Here is a 24,245-nt window from a genome sequence, read left to right as displayed (position 1 = left end):
TGAATGAATATCTCTTAGATTCCTTAATCAGAATCTTCGTGGTATAAGCCGGATCGATGGCGGCATTCATGAGAATCCGGAAAGTCTAAACCTTGTCTGTGGTATTCCGAGTAGGATTCTGGGATTGAATGACTGTGACGTGCTTCAAACTCCTGCAGGTTGGGCGTTAGTGACAGACGCAAAAGAATCAATGGATTCTACTCCAGCCTGATTGAGAACCGACAGATGATTAGCCATGCTGTGACAGAGCATAGGAACGTTTTCACTGAGAGGATGGGAAGTAGCCACTGACAACGGTGACACCCAACATAGAGCTTGCCATGGAAGGAGCCTTGCGTGTGTTGAAAGATTTCAAGGAAGAGTTGAAGTCAAAGGACAAAGCATCTCCAAAACTCCAACATATTCCCCATTACTGCACAACAAGTAACGCTGTTATTCTCTTTTATTTTTATAATCAAATCTAGTAATTTCATTAAATCCTTATTGGCCTCCTGACTAAGATTAATAAAATAAACATTGATTGCTTCAAACCAATAATCTCCGTGGGATCGACCCTTACTCACGTAAGGTATTACTTGGACGACCCAGTGCACTTGCTGGTTAGTTGTGCGAATCACAAATTCGTGCACCATGTATCTTATGGGATGTGAGGAAGGTGGTAGGGCACTAATTCCCTGATGTGTTTCCTACACATTTTCTCTTCCTGTCTGCAAGGTGTTATGCCACAAATCCCTCGATCAGTGTGGCACGGCCTCACTAGGAGAAGATGGTAGCGCACTATTCACCCGATTCATTTCCCCTAATGTATGCCTCCAGGAGAAGGTGGTAGGGCACTAATCCCCTGATTTTATACCTCCTGTGTAACACCCGACCAAACAGAGTCCTATGCTTAAGTCATAATTCAGAGATGGCAAGGTATTACGATCTCAAAAATAAAAATTTAGTACATATAGTAGTATGAAAAATGATTATAACTAGGAGCCTTTGAAGAAAAAAGGATAAAACAAAATCGTAACTCGAAGGCGCAACACTCCAATAAAAAATGTAACGAATAAAGGATAGGCTAACGTGAGATTATATATATACAAAAGAGTGCCAAAAATAGGAATTTCAAAACTCAAAATCTGGTTGCGAAGATAACCGGTCTGAGCATAGCAATATACACATGTAAATAAAATAAGAAAGCCCAAGGAAACCCAAAGTGGCACAAATACAGAAAACCTATTCTCCAAAATCCTCTTTAGGAGGAGTCATCACAATTTGTATTATTAGTGGAGATATCAAGTATCTAAGGAAAACATATAAACCAAAATAGAGTCCCAATAACAAAGGATCTTTGCTAATCTAAAAATCTCCAGCATGCTTCAGCAAGAAGCCTCACGTCCCGCATCTGAAAACCAAAAAATCCGCATGGGTGAGAACTGGAAGTTCTCAGTATGGTAACAGTGTCCACATATCTAACATGTAATGTCCTGGAAAAGCCAAAGGCAATCCTAGAACTTCCAACAGATAATTCAAAGCTTATAAACAGGCTAAACCATAAATGGCAACTGACTAAGGATCTTCAGTCTAACTAATACTTCCCTTTCCAATTCCTTCAGACCTCCCAACCACCAGTAGGAGTATAATATGGCAAACACAGTTACATCAAACAAGAGATATACAAATAGTAGCAGATAAGACATTTAGACAATTAGCAAGTAATATGCAGTCAATTAGGCAATCTCAAACAATTCACATAATATGCATATGATGTATGCCTGTCCTAATGGCTGATGATATCATCTGTCGGTTATATAGCCAACTCGACAAGTCTTGGTAGCTAACCATTGGACTGTCCCTCTGTCGTGCATCCCCAACTCGAGTTATCCTCGATCATCATCATGATCATAATCATAATCCATATCTAACACCCTCACTGGTGTATATTCACGGGGGCGAGCTCATCCAGAACTTTCACAGTGTCCGGCCACACTTACGACATAAGGTCAGTAAAGTATCGAGTCTACACATGGAACACGTGGTGGCTAGCCACTGCTTTCACCCAGAAAAAATCGTATCTCAGATAGTGGAAGTGCAACATTCACATTTCATTCAATACGCATATATGTAATCATATCCAACCATAAATCAGTAACGGCCCCGCCGTAATCCGATAATAACTTAGCCATCCGGCTCATGATTTAATCTAGAACCAGCCAATTTATCAATAAATGCATCCCATCGGCTCATGGCACATAAAGCACTTCCACTGCCATCATCCGTATCTCATACAAGCATCTTTGATCATCATTGATCATAAGTTTTTCCCTTTTTCCATTCTCAAGTTACCACATCCCCTAACCCTCTTTCTCATTTCTAGGCATATCATAGTGATTTAATACATAAGGGGTGAGATCAGAGGCTTAGAAGTATGAAATTTGGCTTTTAAAACTCAAAAATCAACTTTGGGATTAAAACAGGGTCACGCGTACGCGTCCTCCATGCACACGCGTGGATGGCCAAGAAGTTCATCGACGTGACTGTGTCACCCACATGCACGCGTGGATGGAAAAACAGCCAAGCGACGTCTACGTGTTAGCCACGCGTACGCATGTGTGCGATTGTTCCCCATGCACAAAACTGTTACAATTCTCGCATAACTCTCGGGAAAATTAGATGGGCATTTGGTGCAGCGCATCGACGCGCACGCGTGGGCCACACGCACGCGTGGATGGTTCTTTTTCGAAAAATGACGCGTACGCATTAGTCACGCCTACGCGTGTGGGGCATTCTGCTTAAAATTTTTCTAAGTTAAAAGCTACAGAATTCACAGATTCAACCCCCAATCTTCCGACGGACATAACTTCTTCATTTTAAATCATTCTTCGCCCGTTCTTCGAACAGCATGAACATCCCGGATCCAATTTCATTTCTAAACAAGTTTGGCACAAAACGGGAATTCGGAGTCCAAGTTATTCCCTGTCAAAGTATGCCCAAAAACCATATTTTCATACAAAACCACAAAGTGCCATTTTCAAAACAAACTAATTTCATCCCTTTTCAAAATCAACCAAAACATACCGATTGAAATCAATCAAAATATACCAAAAATCAACATGAAGCTCCTCAAATCACACATTAACACTTTACCACAATTCACGAAATCACCATCCAACCATTTTATCCATCTCAATCAAATGGCTAAATTACCAACACATTAACATGTCATACATTATTGCTCATCCCAATTTTCGACAATACCATTCCCAATCAACCATCATTATACATAATCAATGTCATACCTACCATCAACATGGTTTCACCCACAAATCAACCTCAATCACTCATCAAGCATATATCATAACATCAAGGCATCAATATTCATAACCACATATATGACCACATTATATATCTCAACCATCCAACATCATCAACAACTTAATGCCTATCTTAGGGCATCTAGCCTAAGTTTTCACACCACATTTCATTTTAGATATAGAAAACCGAGACCATACCTTAGCCATTTCCCACGCTCAACCGGAGCACTTCCAAACCACTTTTCCACAAGCTCTCAAGGTCTAAACACCTCTAAGAATAGATTTTTTTGCACACCAAAGCCCTCTTGCAAGCTTTTTAAAATCTCAATCAAGCTTCAATATTCACATACACACTACCTAAGCCATAATTATCATACCCAAACACAACATCTCAATACCCAAGCATCATAAAACAACAAATTATACTAGGGTTGAGAATCTTACCACATCCAAGGTTCAAGGAGACAAGATTAACCTTCTTTTTCAAGAGAGTTGTATCCAATAACATCAAAGAGTCCAAAATCTCAACACTTTCTCCATGAAATTCGAAATTTAGAGATGAAGAACTGAAATAATTTCGTGGCTTACCTCAAGAATAAAGTAGTGGATTTTGTAGAGCTCTTCACAGTGAACGCGTGGCCGTGAGCGGTGCGGCAATCGAAGCTTTAGATCAAAAGTTATGGTGGTTTGAAGATCAACCAAGGGAGAGAACTTGAGAGAGTGTTCTTCCCTTCCTTTCCACCATTTCAGCATCTGTTTGTGTGTTGTGAGGAGAGAGTGTGCTGAAAATTAGGGTATGAGGTTTAGTTTAGTTGGGCCAAGGGCCCAATATGGGTCTGGTTGACCCGGTTTGGCCTGTTCGGTCCAATCTTAGTCCAATTTCTACAAAATTGGTATCGAAATTCTCGCCTCAATCTCCGTTATCATATTAAGCCATAAAAATCACATTTTTGGCTTTCTAGAATAAATTCTCATTTATGAGTTAATTAGTCATTAATTAACCGGGTTTTATATTCTACCCACCTAATTGGGAATTTTACCCACAAAATTTAAAATCAATTACCTGAGAATAGGTGCGAGTAGTCAGCTCGCATCTCTGACTCAAGTTTCCAAGTGTGTTCCTCAACACCGCCTCGACTCCATGCCACTTTGACTAACGAAACATCTTTTCTATACAACCGCTTGATACTAGTATCATCAATTCTGACTAGAGCCACTAGAAGCGTCAAATCTTCTTTTAACTGAATAGATTCAGGTTCTAACTCATGGCTCGCATCAGGAGTATACTTCCAAAGCTGTGACACGTGAAATACGTTGTGCATGTTTGAAAGATGAGGTGGTAGAGCCATTTGATATGCCACCGGTCCAATCCTCTCAAGGATCTGAAATGGACCAATATACCGAGGATTAAACTTCTTTGCTTAAATCGCCCTACCTACCTCTGTGTTTGGAGTGACCTTAAGGAAAACATGGTCTCCTTCTTCAAATTCTAAGGGTTTCCGCCTTTGATCGGCGTAACTCTTCTGACAACTATGCACAGTAAGCATTTTATCTCGAATTTTCTTGACTTGTTCAGTGGTCTCAGCTATCATCTCCGGCCCCAACAAGCCTTTCTCCCCAGCTTCATACCAACATAGCAGAGATTGACATTTTTTTCCAGTATAGAGCCTCATACGGAGCCATTCCGATGCTCACATGATAGCTATTATTGTACGCAAACTCCACTAGCGGCATATAGCGATCCCAGCTTGTCGAGTGATCCAGAATACAAGCCCTCAACATATCTTCCAAGTTTTGGATCGTCCTCTCAGATTGACCATCTGTTTGAGGATGGTAAGCTGTGCTCAATCTTAATCAGGTTGCGAAAGCTTTCTAAAATGCTCCCCAAAACCTTGAAGTAAAACGAGGATCTCTATTGGAGATTATAGTAGCAGGTACGCCATGAAGTCTCACAATCTTCTTTATGTATAACTGTGCTAGCTCTTCAAGGGTGTAAGTCATCCGAATGGGTAAAAAGTGAGCTGTCTTCGTCAGTCGGTCCACAATCACCCAGATAGCATCAAAACCGGCCCTAGTCCCAGGCAATCCTGACACAAAATCCATCGCAATGCTTTCCCACTTCCATTGCGGAACCTCTAAAGGTTACAATGTCCCAGAAGGTCTTTGATGTTCAATCTTCACCTTCTGACAGGTTAAACATTTTGAAACATATTCCACCACATCTCATACCCGGCCACCAAAACATCTCCTTTAGATCATGGTACATCTTAGTACTTCCTGGGTGGATAGAGAATCCGCTTTTGTGTGCTTCCTTTAAGATATCTTGCCTCAAAGTGCCAACTTACCGGCACAATGATCCTACCCTTGAATCTCCATAACCCGTCTTTATCCTCCGACACTCTCCATTGTTTCCCTTGCTCAATGGCTGGTAGCACCTTCCATAACGCGTCATCATCTTCATGAGCCTTTAGGAGTTCGGATTTAAAATTACTTGAGATTTATAATCGATTCAAACACAGAGTCCCAGACACTTCTTGAACACCAATCTTCAGACTTTTGAATTCTTTGAGTAACTCTTCTTCTCGGATCATCATCCAAACAACATACAACGACTTCCGACTTAATGCATCTGCCACTACATTTGTCTTCCCCGAATGGTAATTCAACTCAAAGTCGTAGTCCTTCAATAATTCCATCCACCTTCTCTGTCTCATATTAAGCTCTTTCTGATCAAAGAGATACTTCAAGCTCTTGTGATCAGAGAAAATTAGGAACTTAACCCTATAGAGGTAATGCCTCCACACCTTTAACGCAAACACAACCGCAGCAAGTTTCGAATTTTGCGTAGGGTAATTAATTTCATGAGGTCTCAACTGACGTGAGGCATACGCCACCACATTACGATGCTACATCAGCACGCACCCTAGACCCTTCAGTGAGGCATCACAGTACACCTCGAATGACTCATTTGGCTCACGTAACACCAACACAGGTGCGGTGGCCAACTTTTACTTCAACGCCTGAAAACTCTTCTCGCACTCAAGAGTCCAAACAAACAGTGCATCCTTGCAGGTTAACTTTGTCAATGATAATGATCTCTGTGAAAAGTCTTTGATAAATCTTCGGTAATAGCCAGCTAAGCCCAAAAAACTCCTTAGCTAAGTCACAGAGGCTGGTCGCTGATGAGCGGATATTTTATACGCTTTTTAGTAGTGTTTTCATATAGCTTTTAGCATGTTTTATTCACTTTTTGTTATATTTTTATTCAAAAATCACATTTCTGGACTTCACTATGGGTTTGTGGGTTTTTGTGTAATTTCAGGTATTTTCTGGCTGAAATTGAGGGACTTGAGCAAAAATCTGATTCAGAGGCTGAGAAAGGACTGCAGATGCTATTGGATTCTGACCCTCCTACACTTGAAATACATTTTCTAGAGCTACAGAAGCCCATTTGGCGCGCTCTCAATTGCGTTAGAAAGTATACATCCTGGGCTTTCTAGCAATGAATAATAGTCCATACTTTGCCCGAGATTTGATGGCCCAAACTGGCGTTAAACGCTAGCCAGAAACTGTTTTCTGGCATAAAATGCCAGAATTGACACCAAAACTGGAGTTAAACGCCCAAACTGGCACCAAAACTGGTGTTAAACTCCAAGAATGGCCTATGCACATGAAAGCTTCAAGGCTCAACCCAAACACTCACCAAATGGACCCCGAAAGTAGATTTCTGCACTATCTGCACTTAGTTACTCATTTTCTGTAAACCTAGGTTACTAGTTTAGTATAAAAACTACTTTTAGACTTTCATTTAGGAACTTATGACATTTTTACATTTCATATTGTATCTTTGACGGCATGAGTCTCTAAACCCCATAGGTGGGGGGTGAGGAACTCTGCTGTGTTTCAATGGATTAATGCAATTACTACTGTTTTCCATCCAATTATGTTTGCTTCTATTCTAAGATATTCACTCGTACTTCAATGTGATGAATGTGATGATTCATGACACTCATCATCATTCTCAAATCCATGAATGCGTGCTTGACAACCACTTCCGTTCTATCTGAGCTCAATGTAGTCATTGGGCGACAACTTGAGTGTGTATCTCTTAGGCTCCTGATCCACGAGTTTGCCTACCTTTCCTGACAACAGAGCAGTCGAATCCGTGAGATCATAACCTTGGTGGTAAAGGCTGGAAACAATTGGCAGCATTCCTGAGATCCGAAAAGTCTAAACCTTGTCTGTGGTATTTCGAGTAGGATCTGGGAAGGGATGACTTTGACGAGCTTCAAACTCACGAATGCTGGGCGCAGTGATAGTGTGTAAAAGGATAAATGTATCCTATTCTGACACAAGTGAGAATCGACAGATGATTAGCCCTACGGGAACCGTAGTTGGACCATTTTCACTGAGAGGACGGATGGTAACCATTGACAACGGTGATCCACCAACACATAGCTTGCCATAGAAGGAGCCATGCATGTTTGGAGAAGAAGACAGTAGGAAAGTAGAAATTCAGAGGGCAGAGTATCCCCGAAATCCCAACCTGTTCTCCATTATTGAATAACAAGTATCATTTATTTCATGTTCTTTTACTTTTTGCAAACAAAACTCTTTTTATTATTAAACTCCTGACTAAGAGTTACAGGATAACCACAGCTTGCTTCAAGACGGCAATCTCTGTGGGATCGACCCTTACTCACGTAAGGTATTACTTGGATGACCCAGTGCACTTGATGGTTAGTTGTGCAGAGTTGCAAAAGTGTGATTGCAATTTTGTGCACCAAGTTTTTGGCACCGTTGCCGACTTGCCGGGGATTGTTCGAGTTTGAACAACTGATGGTTCATCTTGTTGCTTAGATTAGGAATAATTTATTTTTGTTGGTTTAGAGTTTTCTGTTTGAGTCTAGTTTCATATTTTAAGTTTAGTGTCAATTGCATGTTTTTATTTACCTTCATATTTTCGAAATTTTGTGTTCCTTGTTTGATCTTCAGTTTTTCTTGTTTTGTGTCTTTCCTTGTTTTTCTTGTGCATTTTCAAATTATTAGTGTCCAAAGTATAAAAATTTTTAAGTTTAGTGTTTCTTGTGTCCTTATTTCCTTAAAAATTTTCAAAATTTGTTCTTGGTGTTCATCTTGACATTCAAAGTGTTCTTGCATGTTCTCTTTGTTTTAATCCAAAAATTTTTGTGTCTTGAGTCATTTTGTTATTTTTCTCTTTCCTCATTAAAATTCAAAAATTAAAAAATATCTTTTCCTCCAATTGCTCATAATTTTCAAAATCTTTGGGTTGACTTAGTCAAAATTTTTTAAAATTTAGTTGTTTCTTGTTAGTCAAGTCAAGATTTCAAGTTTTAAAATTTTATCTTTTTAAATTTTTTTCAAAATAAATTCTTTTTAAAATTTCTTTTTATATTTTTCAAAAATATTTTATAAAATTTTTCAAAATCCTTTTTTTTTCTTTTTAAATTTTCGAACTACTTGTTCCATTTTTATTAGTTTGATTGAAAAATTTTAAATTTGGTGTTTTCCAGTTAAGGAAATTTCAACCTTTAAAATTTTAAATAATATCTTTTTCAAATCTTTTTCTTTTATTCTCTTACAAGTGTTGATTTTCAAGTATCTTTAATTTTAGGACACATGTTTTTCAAAACTAACTAACCACTTTCTATCTCCACTTAATTTTTGAAACTTACATTCAATTTTTCATTTATTTTATTTTATTTTTTTCTTTTTTTAACTTCGGCATTCAAAAAAATAATAAAAAAATAAAAAAAATTTATTATTTATTTATAATTCATATCATCTCACTTTCTCCATCATGGACCTAAGTGGAAATGAACAGTCCAGAAGGACTCTGGGGTCTTATGCCAACCCCACGATTGCTTCATATAGAAGTAGTATCTGTATACCCTCCATCAGAGCCAGTAGTTTTGAGTTAAATTCTCAGCTCATTATCATGGTGCAGCAAAATTACCAGTATTCCAGTCTTCCACAGGAAGAACCTACTGAGTTTCTGGCATAGTTCTTACAAATTACTGACACAATACGTGATAAGGAAGTGGATCAGGATGTCTACAGATTATTGTTGTTTTCATTTACTGTAAAAGACCAAGCTAAGAGGTGGTTAAACAACCAACCCAAAGCCAGCATAAGAACATGGAAACAGTTATCAGACAAATTTCTAAATCAATATTTCCCCCCCAAAAAGGATGACACAGCTAAGGCTGGACATCCAAGGCTTTAAACAGGAGGATAGTGAATCCCTTTATGATGCCTGTGAGAGGTACAGAGAGATGCCAAGGAAATGCCCCTCTAAAATATTTTCAGTGTGGGTGCAATTAGACATCTTCTACTACGGGATTATAGAAAAGGCCCAGATATCTCTAGACCACTCAGCTGGTGGATCTATACACATGAGAAAGACAATTGAAGAGGCTCAAGAGCTTATAGATACGGTTGCTAGAAATCAGCATCTGTACTTAAGTAATGAGTCCTCTATGAAAGAAGAGGCTAAAACAGTATCCACTGAACTTAGTCCTCCAGAACAAGTTGCTGAATTCAATCAGCAACTATTTTCTATAACAAAACAGTTAGCAGAATTTAAGGAGATGCTACAAGAGACCAAAGATTCTAACCAGAATATAGAAAAATAATTGAATCAGATAAAACAGCAGTTATCTAAACAGATAACAGAAGAATGCCAAGCTGTTCATTTAAGGAGTGGAAAGACATTAAATACCTCAACTCAAAGCAGCAAGAAGCCAAGAAAGGAACATCTGACAGAGGATAATAAATTCATTGCCCAAAATCCCTCTGAGGACAGTAAGAGCCCAGAGAGGAATGATTCTGGCATTCAAACGCCAGAAAAGGGCAGCAACCTAGCATTAAACACCCATTCAGCAGCCAATTCTGGCGTTCAAACGCTAGAACAGGGTAGCAACCTGGCGTTAAACGCCCAAAAAGCACCCAGTTCTGGCGTTCAAACGTCAATGAGAGATCAGACACCTGCAAGTACTGATAACAACCCCTTTAAGTAGGCTTCTCCAACCACTTCTGTAGGTAATAAAGCTGCAGCAACTAAGGTTGAAGAATATAAAGCCAAGATGCCTTATCATCAGAAACTCCGCCAAGCGAAACAGGATAAACAATTTGCCCACTTTGTAGACCATCTCAGGACTCTTGAAATAAATATTCCGTTTGCAGAGGCACTTGAGCAAATACCCTCTTATGCTAAGTTCATGAAAGAGATCTTAAGTCATAAGAAGGATTGGAGAGAAACTGAAAAAGTTTTTCTCACTGAAGAATGCAGTGCAATCATTCTGAAAAGCTTACCAAAGAAGTTTAAGGATCCCAGAAGCTTTATGATACTATGCACATTAGAGGGTGCTTGCACCAAGATAGCTCTATGTGATCTTGGTGCAAGTATCAACCTGATACCTGCATCCACTATCAGAAAGCTGGGTTTGACTGAAGAAGTCAAACCAACCCGAATATGTCTCCAACTTGCTGATGGCTCCATTAAAATGCCATCAGGCATTATTTAGGACATGATTGTCAAAGTTGGGCCATTTGCCTTTCCCACTGACTTTGTAGTGCTGGAAATAGAGGAGCACAAGAGTGCAACTCTCATTCTAGGAAGACCTTTCCTAGAAACTGGACGAACTCTCATTTACGTTAAAAAGGTGAAGTAACCCTGAGAGTCAATGAGGATGAGTTTAAGTTGAATGCTGTCAAAGCTATGCAGCATCCAGACACATTAAGAGACTGCATGAGCGTTGATATTAATGACTTCCTGGTGGAAGAGGTCAATATGACTGAGAGTCTCAAATCAGAGCTAGATGACATTTTTAAAGATGCTCAGCCTGATCTAGAGGAACCAGAGAAAACAGAAGAACCTCTGAAAACCCCTCAGGAAGGGGAGAAGCCTCCTAAACCCGAGCTCAAACCACTACCACACTACAAGAAAAAGCAATATTTGTAACAAAAAAATGTTACAAAAAATCGAAATTTTGAAACAAAAGGATTTTGTAACAAAAAAAGGGCCGTTGCAGTATGTCCCGTTACAAAAAGTTTTTGTAAGAAAAATGGAACTGTTACAATTCAAAGTAATATTTTGTAACAAATTTTTCTGATACAAAAAACCAAAAGTCATTACAAAAGTGATAACAAATTTTGATCTTTATTTTTTGTGACAATATATTTTATTTTGTTACAAAATATAACTTGATTTTGTAACATTTTTTTTCTTTAGTTACAAAACACTATTTATATTATAATAATTTTTTAATACAAAGTACACACATAATTTGCCAAATTATATTATTTTTTTAATTAATTAATATATTAACTAATTTACTCAGCAAGTCAACATTTATATAATATATAATAACATAGATAGTTCAAATATCTTTCATTTAACTAATATTGTTTTATAAATTTTCAACATATAACCTTTAAAGTACAAACTAACAAGACACATTGAAAAATCCTAATAAACTAGATAGATACATAGGACAAGAAAAACAAGAAATTATAAATCTTCAAAATATAAACTATAAATTACAAACTCCATTATGTTCATACATCTCCTTTCAAAAATAGTGAAGCATTATGTATCAAGTTGTATAACCTTGGTGATTGTAGAACAAGCTAAGCCTCTCAACATCTCTGATGTATATAACCTGTTTTGTTTTCTGTTGAGAGATAAGGACCTCCTGAATTCGGCATCATGATAGATTTGCACTGGGAGTAAGAACGCCAAAATCTAATAACCGTATTAGAAAAGAAAATTGGGTGTCACACTATTTTAACATTGAAGTGCTTTATTTACTTTTGGCATGTCAATCAAATATAGAAGATGATAGTTCTAGTGAGAAAAGAAATGTTTCCTGATGAGCGGATAATTTATACACTTTTTGGCATTGTTTTTAGGTAATTTTTAGTAGGATCTAGCTACTTTAGGGATATTTTCATTAGTTTTTATGAAAAATTCACATTTCTGGACTTTACTATGAGTTTGTGTATTTTTCTGTGATTTCAGATATTTTCTGGCTGAAATTGAGGGACCTGAGCAAAAATCTGATTCAGGCTAACAAAGGACTGCTGATGCTGTTGGATTCTGACCTCCCTGCACTCGAAATGGATTTTTCTGGAGCTACAGAACTCCAAATGGCGCGCTCTCAATGGCGTTGGAAATTAGACATCCAGAGCTTTCCAAAAATATATAATGGTCCATACTTTGTTCGAGCTTAGATGACGCAAACTGGTGTTCAACGCCAGTTCCATGCTGCATTCTGGAGTAAAACGCCAGAAACACGTCACAAACCAGAGTTAAACGCCAAAAACACATTACAACTTGGAATTTAACTCCAAGAGAAGCCTCTGCACGTGTAAAGCTCAAGCTCAACCCAAGCACACACCAAAGTGGGCCCCGGAAGTGGTTTTCTGCACTTAGACTTTTTTTGTAAACCCTAGTGGCTAGTTTAGTATAAATAGGACATTTTACTATTGTATTAGACATCTTTGGTCTCAGTTTTAGTCAATTGTTCATCTTAGGAGACTATTGATCACATTTTGGGGGTTGGCCATTCGGCCATGCCTGGACCATCACTTATGTATTTTCAACGGTGGAGTTTCTGCACACCATAGATTAAGGGTGTGGAGCTCTGCTGTACCTTGAGTTTTAATGCAAAGTACTACTATCTTTTATTCAATTCAGCTTGTTCTTATTCTAAGATATTCGTTGCACTTCAACATGACGAATGTGATGATCGGTGACACTCATCATCATTCTCACCTATAAACACGTGATTGACAACCACTTCCGTTCTACCTCAGAATGAACGAATATCTCTTGAATTTCTTAATCAGAATCTTCATGGTATAAGCTAAAATTATTGGTGGCCATTCTTGAGAATCCAGAAAGTCTAAACCTTGTCTGTGGTATTCCGAGTAGGATTCAGGGATTGAATGACTGTGATAAGCTTCAAACTCGCGATTGTTGGGCGTGGTGACAGACGCAAAAGAATCAATGGATTCTATTCCGACATGATTGAGAACCGACAGATGATTAGCCGTGCTGTGACAGAGCATTTGGACCATTTTTACTGAGAGGATAGGATGTAGCCATTGACAACGGTGATGCCCTACATACAGCTTGCCATGGAAAGGAGTATGAAGGATTGAAGGAAGGTAGTAGGAAAGTAGAGATTCAACAGGGACAAAGCATCTCCATACACTTATCTGAAATTCCCACCAATGATTTACATAAGTATCTCTATCTTTTTTTTATGTTTTATTTATTATCATTTTCGAAAACCTTTATAACCATTTGAATCCGCCTAACTGAGATTTACAAGATGACCATAGCTTGCTTCATACCAACAATCTCCGTGGGATCGACCCTTACTCATGTAAGGTATTACTTGGACAACCCAGTGCACTTGCTAGTTAGTTGTGCGAAGTTGTGACAAAGTGTGATTCACGTTTGAGAGCCCTACCAAGTTTTTTGGCGCCATTGTTGATGATCACAATTTCGTGCACCAAGTTTTTGGCGCCGTTGCTAGGGATTGTTCGAGTTTGGACAACTGACGGTTCATCTTGTTGCTCAGATTAGGTAATTTTTTTTTCAAAAAGTTTTCAAAAATCTTTCAAAAAATTTTTATTTGTTTTTGTTTTTCAAAAAAATAATTTACTAAAAAAAACCAAAAAATCATAAAATCATAAAAATCAAAAATATTTTTTGTGTTTCTTATTTGAGTCTAGTGTCAATTGCATGTTTTAAAAACTTTTGCATTTTTCAAAAATTCATGCATGTGTTCTTCATGATCTTTAAGTTGTTCTTGATAAGTCTTCTTGTTTGATCTTTATATTTTCTTGTTTGGTGTCTTTTGTTGTTTTTCATATGCATTTTTGCATTCATAGTGTCTAAGCATTGAAAATTTCTAAGTTTGGTGTCTTGCATGTTTTTCTTTTCTTGAAAATTTTTCAAAAATAAGTCTTGATGTTCATCTTGATCTTCAAAGTGTTCTTGGTGTTCATCTTGACATTCATAGTGTTCTTGCATGCATCATGTGTTTTGATTCATAATTTTCATGTTGTGAGTCATTTTTGTTGTTTTTCTCTCTCCTCATTAAAAATTCAAAAATAAAAAAATATCTTTTCCTTTTTTTTCTCATAAATTTCGAAAATTTGAGTTGACTTAGTCAAAAATTTTTAAAACTTAGCTATTTCTTATAAGTCAAGTCAAAATTTCAATTTTAAAAATCTTATCTTTTCAAAATCTTTTTCAAAAATCAAATCTTTTTCATTTTTTTATTATTTTCGAAATTTTTAAAATTTATTTTCAAAATATTTTTCTTATCTTTATTTCAAAATTTCGAAAACTCTACTAACAATTAATGTGATTGATGCAAAAATTTGAAGTTTGTTACTTTCTTGTTAAGAAAGGTTCAATCTTTAAATTCTAGAATCATATCTTTTAGTTTCTTGTTAGTCAAGTAATCAATTTTAATTTTAAAAATCAAATCTTTTTCAAAAATATCTTTTCAATCATATCTTTTTAATCATATCTTTTTCAAAATCAATTTCAAAAATCTTTTCTAACTCCTTATCTTTTCAAAATTGAATTTCAAATCTTTTTCAACTAACTAGTTGACTTTTTGTTTGTTTTTCTATTTCTTATCTTTTTCAAAACCACCTAACTACTTTTCTCTTTCTAATTTTCGAAAATCACTTACCTCCTTTTCAAAAATTTTCTTAATTAATTAATTGTTTCAAATTTTAATTTTTAATTTTATTTCTTCTCCTAATTTTCGAAATTCACTAACCCTTTTTCAAAATTAATTTTGAAAATTCTGTCTCTCTCATCTCCTTCTATTTATTTATCTAATAACACCTCTCTTTCACTCAAGAATTTGAACCCACTCTTCCCCCCTTGTGTTTGGATTCTTACCTTTTTCCTTCTTCTATTCTTTTATTCTTCTACTCACATAAAGGAATCTCTATACTGTGACATAGAGGATTCCAAATTTTCTTTGTTTTCTTCTCTTTCATATGAGCAGGAACAAGGAAAAAGGCATTTTTGTTGAATCTGATCCTGAACCTGAAAGGACTCTGAAGAGGAAACTAAGAGAAGCTAAATCACAACAATCCAGAGACAACCTTGCTGAAATTTTCGAACAAGAAAAGGAGATGGCAGCCGAACCCAACAACAATAATGCAAGAAGGATGCTTGGTGATTATACTACACCTACTTTCAAATTTGATGGAAGAAGCATCTCAATCCCTGCCATTGGAGCAAATAATTTTGAGCTGAAACCTCAACTAGTTGCTCTAATCCAACAGAACTGCAAGTTTCATGGACTTCCATTAGAAGATCCCTATCAGTTTTTAACTGAGTTCTTGCAGATATGTGAGATTGTTAAGACTAATGGAGTAGATCCTGAAGTCTACAGGCTCATGCTTTTCCCTTTTGCTGTAAGAGACAGGGCTAGAACATGGTTGGACTCTCAACCTAAAGATAGCCTGGACTCTTGGGATAAGCTAGTCACGACCTTCTTGGCTAAGTTCTTTCCTCCTCAAAAGCTGAGCAAGCTTAGAGTGGATGTTCAGACCTTCAAACAAAAAGATGGTGAATCCCTCTATGATGCTTGGGAAGATACAAGCAGATGACCAAGAGATGTCCTTCTGACATGCTTTCAGAGTGGACCATTTCGGATATATTCTATTATGGTCTATCTGAGTTCTCTAAGATGTCACTGGACCATTCTGCAGGTGGATCCATTCACCTAAAGAAAACGCCTGCAGAAGCTCAAGAACTCATTGACATGGTTACAAATAACCAATTTATGTACACTTCTGAGAGGAATTCTGTGAGTAATGGGACGTCTTAGAGGAAGAGAGTTCTTGAAATTGATGCTCTGAATGCCATATTAGCTCAGAATAAAATGTTGACTCAGCAAGTCAACATGATCTCTCAGAGTCTGAATGGATGGCAAAATGCATCCAACAGTAATAAAGAGGCATCTTCTGAAGAAGAAGCTTATAATCTTGAGAACCCTGCAATGGCAGAGGTAAATTACATGGGTGAACCCTATGGGAACACCTATAATTCTTCATGGATAAATCATCCAAACTTCTCATGGAAGGATCTACAAAAGCCCCAATAAAGCTTTAATAATGGTGGAAGAAATAGGCTTAGCAATAACAAGTCTTTTCCATCATCTTCTCAGCAACAGACAGAGCATTCTTAGCAGAGCTCCTCTAGCTTAGCAAACATAGTCTTTGATCTGTCTAAGGCCACTTTAAGTTTCATGAGTGAATCAAGGTCATCCATCAGAAATTTAGAGGCACAAGTGGGCCAACTGAGTAAGAAAATCACTGAAACTCCTCCTAGTACTCGCCCAAGCAATACTGAAGAGAATCTAAAAAGAGAGTGCAAGGCCATTGACATAATCAAAATGGCCGAAACTAGAGAGGAAGGGGAGGACGTGAGTCTCAATGAGGAAGACCTCATGGGACGTCTCACAGACAAGAAGGAGTTCCCTATTGAGGACCTAAAGGAATCTGAGGCTCATATAGAGACCATATAGATTCCTTTAAACCTCCTTCTTCCATTCATGAGCTCTGAAAACTATTCATCCTCTGAAGAGGATGAAGATGTAACTGGAGAGCAAGTTGCTCAATATCTATGAACTATCATGAAGCTGAATGTCAAGTTGTTTGGTAATGAGACTTGGGAAGATGCACCTCCCTTACTCATTAGTGAACTAGATATATGGGTTCAGCAAACTTTACCTCAAAAGAAATAAGATCCTGGTAAATTCTTAATACCCTGTACCATAGGCACCATGACCTTTGAGAAGGCTCTGTGTGACCTGAGGTCAGGCATAAATCTTATGCCACTCTTTATAATGGAGAAACTAGGGATCTTTGAGGTACAGGTTGCCACATTCTCATTAGAAATGGCAGACAAGTCAATAAGACAAGCTTATGGATTGGTAGAGGACATGTTGGTAAAGGTTAAAGGCCTTTACATCCCTGTTGATTTCATAATCTTAGACACTAGGAAGGATAAGGATGAATGCATCATCCTTGGAAGACCCTTCCTAGCCACAGCAGGAGCTGTGATTGATGTTAACAGAGGAGAATTAGTCCTTTAATTGAATGAGGACTACCTTGTGTTTAAGGCCCAAGGATATCCCTCTGTAAACATGAAAAAGAGGCACGATAAGCTTCTCTCAATACAGAGTCAAACAAAGCCCCCACAATCAAACTCTAAGTTTGGTGTTGGGAGGCTCAACTAAACTCTAAGTTTGGTGTTGAACCCCCACATTCAAACTCTAAGTTTGGTGTTGGGAGGTCCCAACAATGCTCTGATGATTTGTGAGGCTCCATGAGAGCTCACTGTCAAGCTATTGACATTAAAAAAGTGCTTATTGGGAGGCAACCCAATTTTTATTTATCTATATTTTTATTATTCTTTTATGTTTTATTAGGTTTATGATCGTGTGGAGTCACAAAACAATTACTAAAATTAAAAACAGAATAAAAAATAGCAGAAGAAATAGCACACCCTGGAGGAAGAGCTTACTGGCGTTTAAACGCCAGTAAGGAGCATCTGTCTGGCATTCAATGCCAGAACAGAGCATGAATCTGGCGTTGAACGCCAGAAACAAGCAGCAGTCTGGTGTTCAAATGCCAGGATTGCACCCTGAGGAAAGATGGCGTTAAACGCCAGAAACAAGCATGGAACTGGCGTTCAACGCCAGAAACATGCTGTAGATTGGCGTTGAACGCCAGAAACAAGCATCAATCTAGCGTTGAACGCCAGGATTGCATGCAGAGGGTGTTTTACACGCCTCATTGGTGCAGGAATGATAAATCCTTGACACCTCAGGATATGTGGATCCCACAGGATCATCTCAGGATCTGTGGACCCTACAGGATCATCTCAAGATCTGTAGACCCCATAGGATCCCTACCTACCTCAACTTACCTTCTCTCTTCTTCACACAATCCAATAACACTCTTCCCCCAAAAAAAAACCCTTCACCAATCACCTCAATTTCTCTTCCCCATCACCTCTTCACCACTCACACCCATCCACTCTTCCCCATAAACCCCACCTACCTTCAAAGTCAAAATCTCTTTCCCATCCAAACCCACCCTAAATGGCCAAACCAAACCCCTCTCCCTCCACTATATAAACCCCTCCATCCTTCTTCATTCTCACACAACATAACCCTCTCTTCTCCCCCTTGGCCGAATACACATCTCTCCCCCCTCCTCTATATTTGCTTCTTCTTCTATTCTTTCTTCTTTTGCTGGAGGGCGAGCAATATTCTACATTTGGTGTGGTAAAAGCATAACTTTTTTGTTTTTCCATAACCACTTATGGTACCTAAGGCCGGAGAAACCTCTAGAAAGAGGAAAGGGAAGACAAAAGTTTCCACCTCCGAGACATGGGAGATGGAGAAATTCATCTCTAAAGCCCATCAAGACCACTTCTATGAAGTTGTGGCCAAGAAGAAGGTGATCCCCGAGGTCCCTTTCATGCTCAAGAAAAATGAGTATTCGGAGATCCGACATGAAATCCAAAGAAGAGGTTGGGAAGTTCTGACCAACCCCATTCAACAAGTTGGAATATTAATGGTTCAAGAGTTCTATGCCAATGCATGGATCACTAGGAACCATGATCAAAGTATGAACCCAAATCCAAAGAATTATCTTACAATGGTTCGGGGAAAATACTTAGATTTCAGTCTGGAAAATGTAAGGTTGGCATTCAACTTGCCTATGATGCAAGAAGATGCACGCCCCTACACTAGAAGGGTCAACTTTGATCAAAGGTTAGACCAAGTCCTTATGGACATATGTGTTGAAGGAGCTCAATGGAAAAGAGACTCTAAAGGCAAGCCGGTTCAATTGAGAAGACTGGACCTTAAGCCTGTGGCTAGAGGATGGTTGGAGTTCATCCAACGCTCCATCATCCCCACTAGCAACCGATCCGAAGTTACTGTGGATCGGGCCATCATGATCCATAGCATCATGACTGGAGAGAAAGTAGAAGTTCATGAAATCATCTCTCTAGAACTCTACAAAGTAGCCGAAAAGCCCTCCACCTTGGCAAGGCTAGCTTTTCCTCATCTTATTTGTCATCTATGCTACTCAGCTGGAGTTGTCATAGAAGGAGACATCCTCATTGAAGAGGACAAGCCCATCACCAAGAAAAGGATGAAGAAAACAAGAGAGCCTATTCATGGATCTCAAGAGATGCATGAGGAAGCTCATCATCAAGAAATCCCTGAGATGCCTCAAGGGATGCACTTTCCTCCAAACAACTATTGGGAATAACTCAGTACTTTTCTAGAAGGATTGAGTCATGACGTGAACCAATTAAGGGTGGACTACCAAGAGCACTCCATCATTCTCAATGAGATTAGATAGGATCAAAGAGCTATGAGGGAGGAGCAACAAAGGCAAGAAAGAGACATAGAGGAGCTCAAGAACACCATTGGTCCTTCAAGGAGAAGGCGCCACCGTCACTAAGGTGGACTCATTCCTTAACTTCCTTGTCTTATCTCTCTGTTTTTCAGTTTTTGAGCTTCATATTTGTCTATGTTTGTGTCTTTATTACATGATCATTAGTGTCTAGTGCCTATGTCTTAAGGCTATGAATAATTCTGTGAATCCTTCACCTTTCTTAAATGAAAAATGTTTTTAATTCAAAAGACCAAGAAGTACATGAGTTTCGAATTCATCCTTGAAATTAGTTTAATTATATTGATGCGGTGACAATACTTTTTGTTTTCTGAATGAATGCTTGAACAGTGCATATTTTTGATCTTGTTGTTTATGAATGTTAAAATTGTTGGCTCTTGAAAGAATGATGAAAAAGAGAAATGTTATTGATAATCTGAAAAATCATGAAATTGATTCTTGAAGCAAGAAAAAGCAGTGAAAAAGAAAAAGCTTGCGAAAAAATATATAAAAAAAAGAAGCAAGCAGAAAAAGCCAATAGCCCTTAAAACCAAAAGGCAAGGGTAAAAAGGATCCAAGGCTTTGAGCATCAATGGATAGGAGGGCCCAAGGAAATAAGTCCAGGCCTAAGCGGCTAAATCAAGCTGTCCCTAACCATGTGCTTGTGGCATGCAGGTCCAAGTGAAAAGCTTGAGACTGAGTGGTTAAAGTCGTGATCCAAAGCAAAAAAGTGTGCTTAAGAGCTCTGGCCACCTCTAACTGGGGACTTCAGCAAAGCTGAGTCACAATATGAAAAGGTTCACCCAGTCATGTGTCTGTGGAATTTATGTATCCGGTGATAATACTGGAAAACAAAGTGCTTAGGGCCACGGCTAAGACTCATAAAAGGAGCTGGGTTCAAGAATCAACATACTAAACTAAGAGAATCAATAACACTATCTGAACTCTGAGTTGCTAGATGCCAATCATTTTAAACTTCAAAGGATAAAGTGAGATGCCAAAACTGTTCAGAAGTAAAAAGCTACAAGTCCCGCTCATCTAATTAGAAATAATATTCATTGATGTTTTGAGATTTATAGTATATTCTCTTCTTTTTATCCTAATTGATTTTCAGTTGCTTAGGGACAAGCAACAATTTAAGTTTGGTGTTGTGATGAGCGGATAATTTATACACTTTTTGGCATTGTTTTTAGGTAGTTTTTAGTAGGATCTAGCTACTTTTAGGGATGTTTTCATTAGTTTTTATGTAAAATTCACATTTCTGGACTTTACTATGAGTTTAGTGTTTTTCTGTGATTTCAGGTATTTTCTGGCTGAAATTAAGGGACCTAAGCAAAAATCTTATTCAGGCTGACAAAGGACTGCTGATGCTGTTGGATTCTGACCTCCCTGCACTCGAAATAGATTTTCTGGAGCTACAGAACTCCCAATGGCGCGCTCTCAACGGCATTGGAAAGTAGACATCCAGAGCTTTCCAGCAATATATAATGGTTTATACTTTGTTTGAGTTTAGACGATGTAAACTGGCGTTCAACGCAAGTTCCATGCTGCATTCTGGAGTAAAACGCCAGAAACACGTCACAAACCAGAGTTAAACGCCAAAAACACGTTACAACTTGGAGTTTAACACCAAGAGAAGCCTCTGCACGTGTAAAACTCAAGCTCAGCCCAAGCACACACCAAAGTGGGCCCCAGAAGTAGATTTATGCACTTAGACTTATTTCTGTAAACCCTAATGGCTAGTTTAGTATAAATAGGACATTTTACTATTGTATTAGACATCTTTGGTCTCAGTTTTAGTCAATTGTTCATCTTAGGAGACTATTGATCACGTTTTGGGGGCTGGCCATTCGGCCATGCCTGGACCATCACTTATGTATTTTCAATGGTGGAGTTTCTGCACACCATATATTAAGGGTGTGGAGCTCTGATGTACCTCGAGTTTTAATGCAAAGTATTACTATCTTTTATTCAATTCAGCTTGTTCTTATTCTAAGATATTCGTTGCACTTCAACATGACGAATGTGATGATTCGTGACACTAATCATCATTCTCACCTATGAACACGTGATTGACAACCACTTCCGTTCTACCTCAGAACGAACGAATATCTCTTGGATTTCTTAATCAGAATCTTTGTGGTATAAGCTAGAATTATTGGCGGCCATTTTTGAGAATCTGGAAAGTCTAAACCTTGTTTGTGGTATTTTGAGTAGGATTCAGGGATTGAATGACTGTAACGATCTTCAAACTCGCGATTGTTGGGCGTGGTGACAGACGCAAAAGAATCAATGGATTCTATTCCAACATGATCGAGAACCGACAGATGATTAGTCGTGCTGTGACAGAGCATTTGGACCATTTTTACTGAGAGGATGGGATGTAGCCATTGACAACGGTGATGCCCTACATACAGCTTGCCATGGAAAGGAGTATGAAGGATTGAAGGAAGGTAATAGGAAAGTAGAGATTCAACACGGACAAAGTATCTCTATACACTTATCTGAAATTCCCACCAATGATTTACATAAGTATCTCTATCTTTATTTTATGTTTTATTTATTATTATTTTCGAAAACCTTTATAACCATTTGAATCCGCCTAACTGAGATTTACAAGATAACCATAGCTTGCTTCATACCAACAATCTCCGTGGGATCGACCCTTACTCACGTAAGGTATTACTTGGACAACCCAGTGCACTTGCTGGTTAGTTGTGCGAAATTGTGACAAAGTGTGATTCACGTTTGAGAGCGCTACCAAAGTTTTTGGCGCCATTGTTGATGATCACAATTTCATGCACTATTTCCTTACTTTAGCTGTAAAGTTCTCATCTAACATAATATTGCTTAAGCTGATGGAGACATGATATGCTGGTGGATCACTAAAAAAAATAAGTATTCCTGCAGCCACAATCAACACAACAAAAGCCCAAAATCAGAATCATGTTTCACAACTTTTGTGAAATGTTAAATAATTTATCACAGATATAAGTGACAAAACAGCCTCATATATTTATGTTTCTACAATCATATCGGTCAAAAGAAAGAACTCAAAAATAGGCCAAGTCATACAGAACTATCTTATAGATACACATTTAAGCTTTTGTTTTTCATTGGCAAACTGAATGAAACATGCAACTGTTGGAAACTCTGTAAAAATTTTAATCTTCCTATATACTAACATGTTTTAAGGTAGGAGAATTGAATATAAATATATACAGAAACTAATTTACACTCGCTTCCATGAAACCAAGTACGATAGTTTCCAATATTTATTTTATCATAAATGCCAAGAATGAGAAATGTTAAACAGTTACAGCTTAGCAGGGAGGTCACACATCCAATAGCAATTCATGAACTCAATGAGACATTAACTTTTCATAATCCTCAAATTACTTGCATTAGAAAAATATGATAAGAAGAGTGAAGTTTCAAGTCAAAACACAATAGGCAAATTTGGTTCTTTGACAAGCTTTTGTTTAAAGAGCTTACCAGTGCTGCTACAACTTCATTAGCAATCTACAACCTCATCCTCCAATTTAAGGGAGTCTTCAAGGGATCTACCAGCATTCAAACATTGAAATAAATAAATAAATAAAAATATTTCCAATTATTATTGAGAGGCTCCTCTAAAATCCTTCTAACTTCTTTCAAAATTTACCATTGAGATGCTCCTTTAAGCTTCCAGTCTCTATGTTATCAAATATGAGCAGTCTGCAGAAATAACCCAAAGACAACAAGAAATCAGATAAAAAATTTGCTTTACCTATCAAAGCTAAGGACTCTGGCAACTTGCGGAACCCAGAGGCAGAGGCAGAACAGAGCCATTTTCCCAAATCCCCATTAGCAGCTTCTTTGTTTTCTTTTCCATTTGTATTACTCTTCACGGCGGACCTTGAAGACGGCGACGAACTCCGAAGGCGGCGGCGCAATAACAACGGTGGGATTGGAAGCAGCATCGATAATTGGACGTACAACAATGATGAGAACTCCTCCTCTCCCTCATGTTCTGTTCGTTTTCCCCTTTTCTGCCTGCGACGGTGATGGCGACGGGACCTGGTACCAGCGGAGGTGGATTAGCAGTGACAGAGGCAAGGCACGACGGTGATGGAACCCTTGGCGGCAAGACATGATGGCTTCATGGCAGCAGAACGCGGCGATGAGATCCCCTTCAAGGGGTGGATAGTGGCAACATTGAAGGCTCTTCGACGGAGTAACCCGACGGCGACAATGGAAGCTTTAGATGCAGCAAGAACGGTCTCCAAGGGCGACGGCGGGGACGGCAAAAACGACCCACGGCTACAGCAGCGGCATCCTCTTGCAAGATTTTCCCTCCTCTGCATCACTCTCCTCTCTCTGATTTTCTATTTCTAAAATTTGTTATGTTGAAGGGGATGAAATGTGGTTGGGTGCGGCTAAGTGATGATATCTTGGTAAGGAAGGGTAAGGTTAGGTTCC

At 38.3% G+C, this 24,245-nt stretch overlaps 1 protein-coding gene across 1 annotated transcript; it reads right to left on the bottom strand.

Moving 5' to 3' along the window:
* Positions 1-22,587: 22,587 nt before the first annotated feature.
* On the bottom strand, positions 22,588-23,746 carry LOC107466123 (uncharacterized). The gene is made up of 2 exons (XM_052254320.1): positions 23,449-23,746; positions 22,588-22,688 (listed from the first exon to the last, which is right to left on the bottom strand). The coding sequence occupies exons 1-2, from the start codon at positions 23,744-23,746 to the stop codon at positions 22,588-22,590; spliced, it is 399 nt and encodes a 132-aa protein (XP_052110280.1).
* Between the last annotated feature and the right edge of the window lie 499 nt (positions 23,747-24,245).

Source organism: Arachis duranensis, chromosome 9 (assembly GCF_000817695.3).
Source record: "Arachis duranensis cultivar V14167 chromosome 9, aradu.V14167.gnm2.J7QH, whole genome shotgun sequence".
Taxonomy (NCBI): Eukaryota; Viridiplantae; Streptophyta; class Magnoliopsida; order Fabales; family Fabaceae; genus Arachis; species Arachis duranensis.
This window is presented reverse-complemented; position numbering and strand designations above follow the sequence as displayed.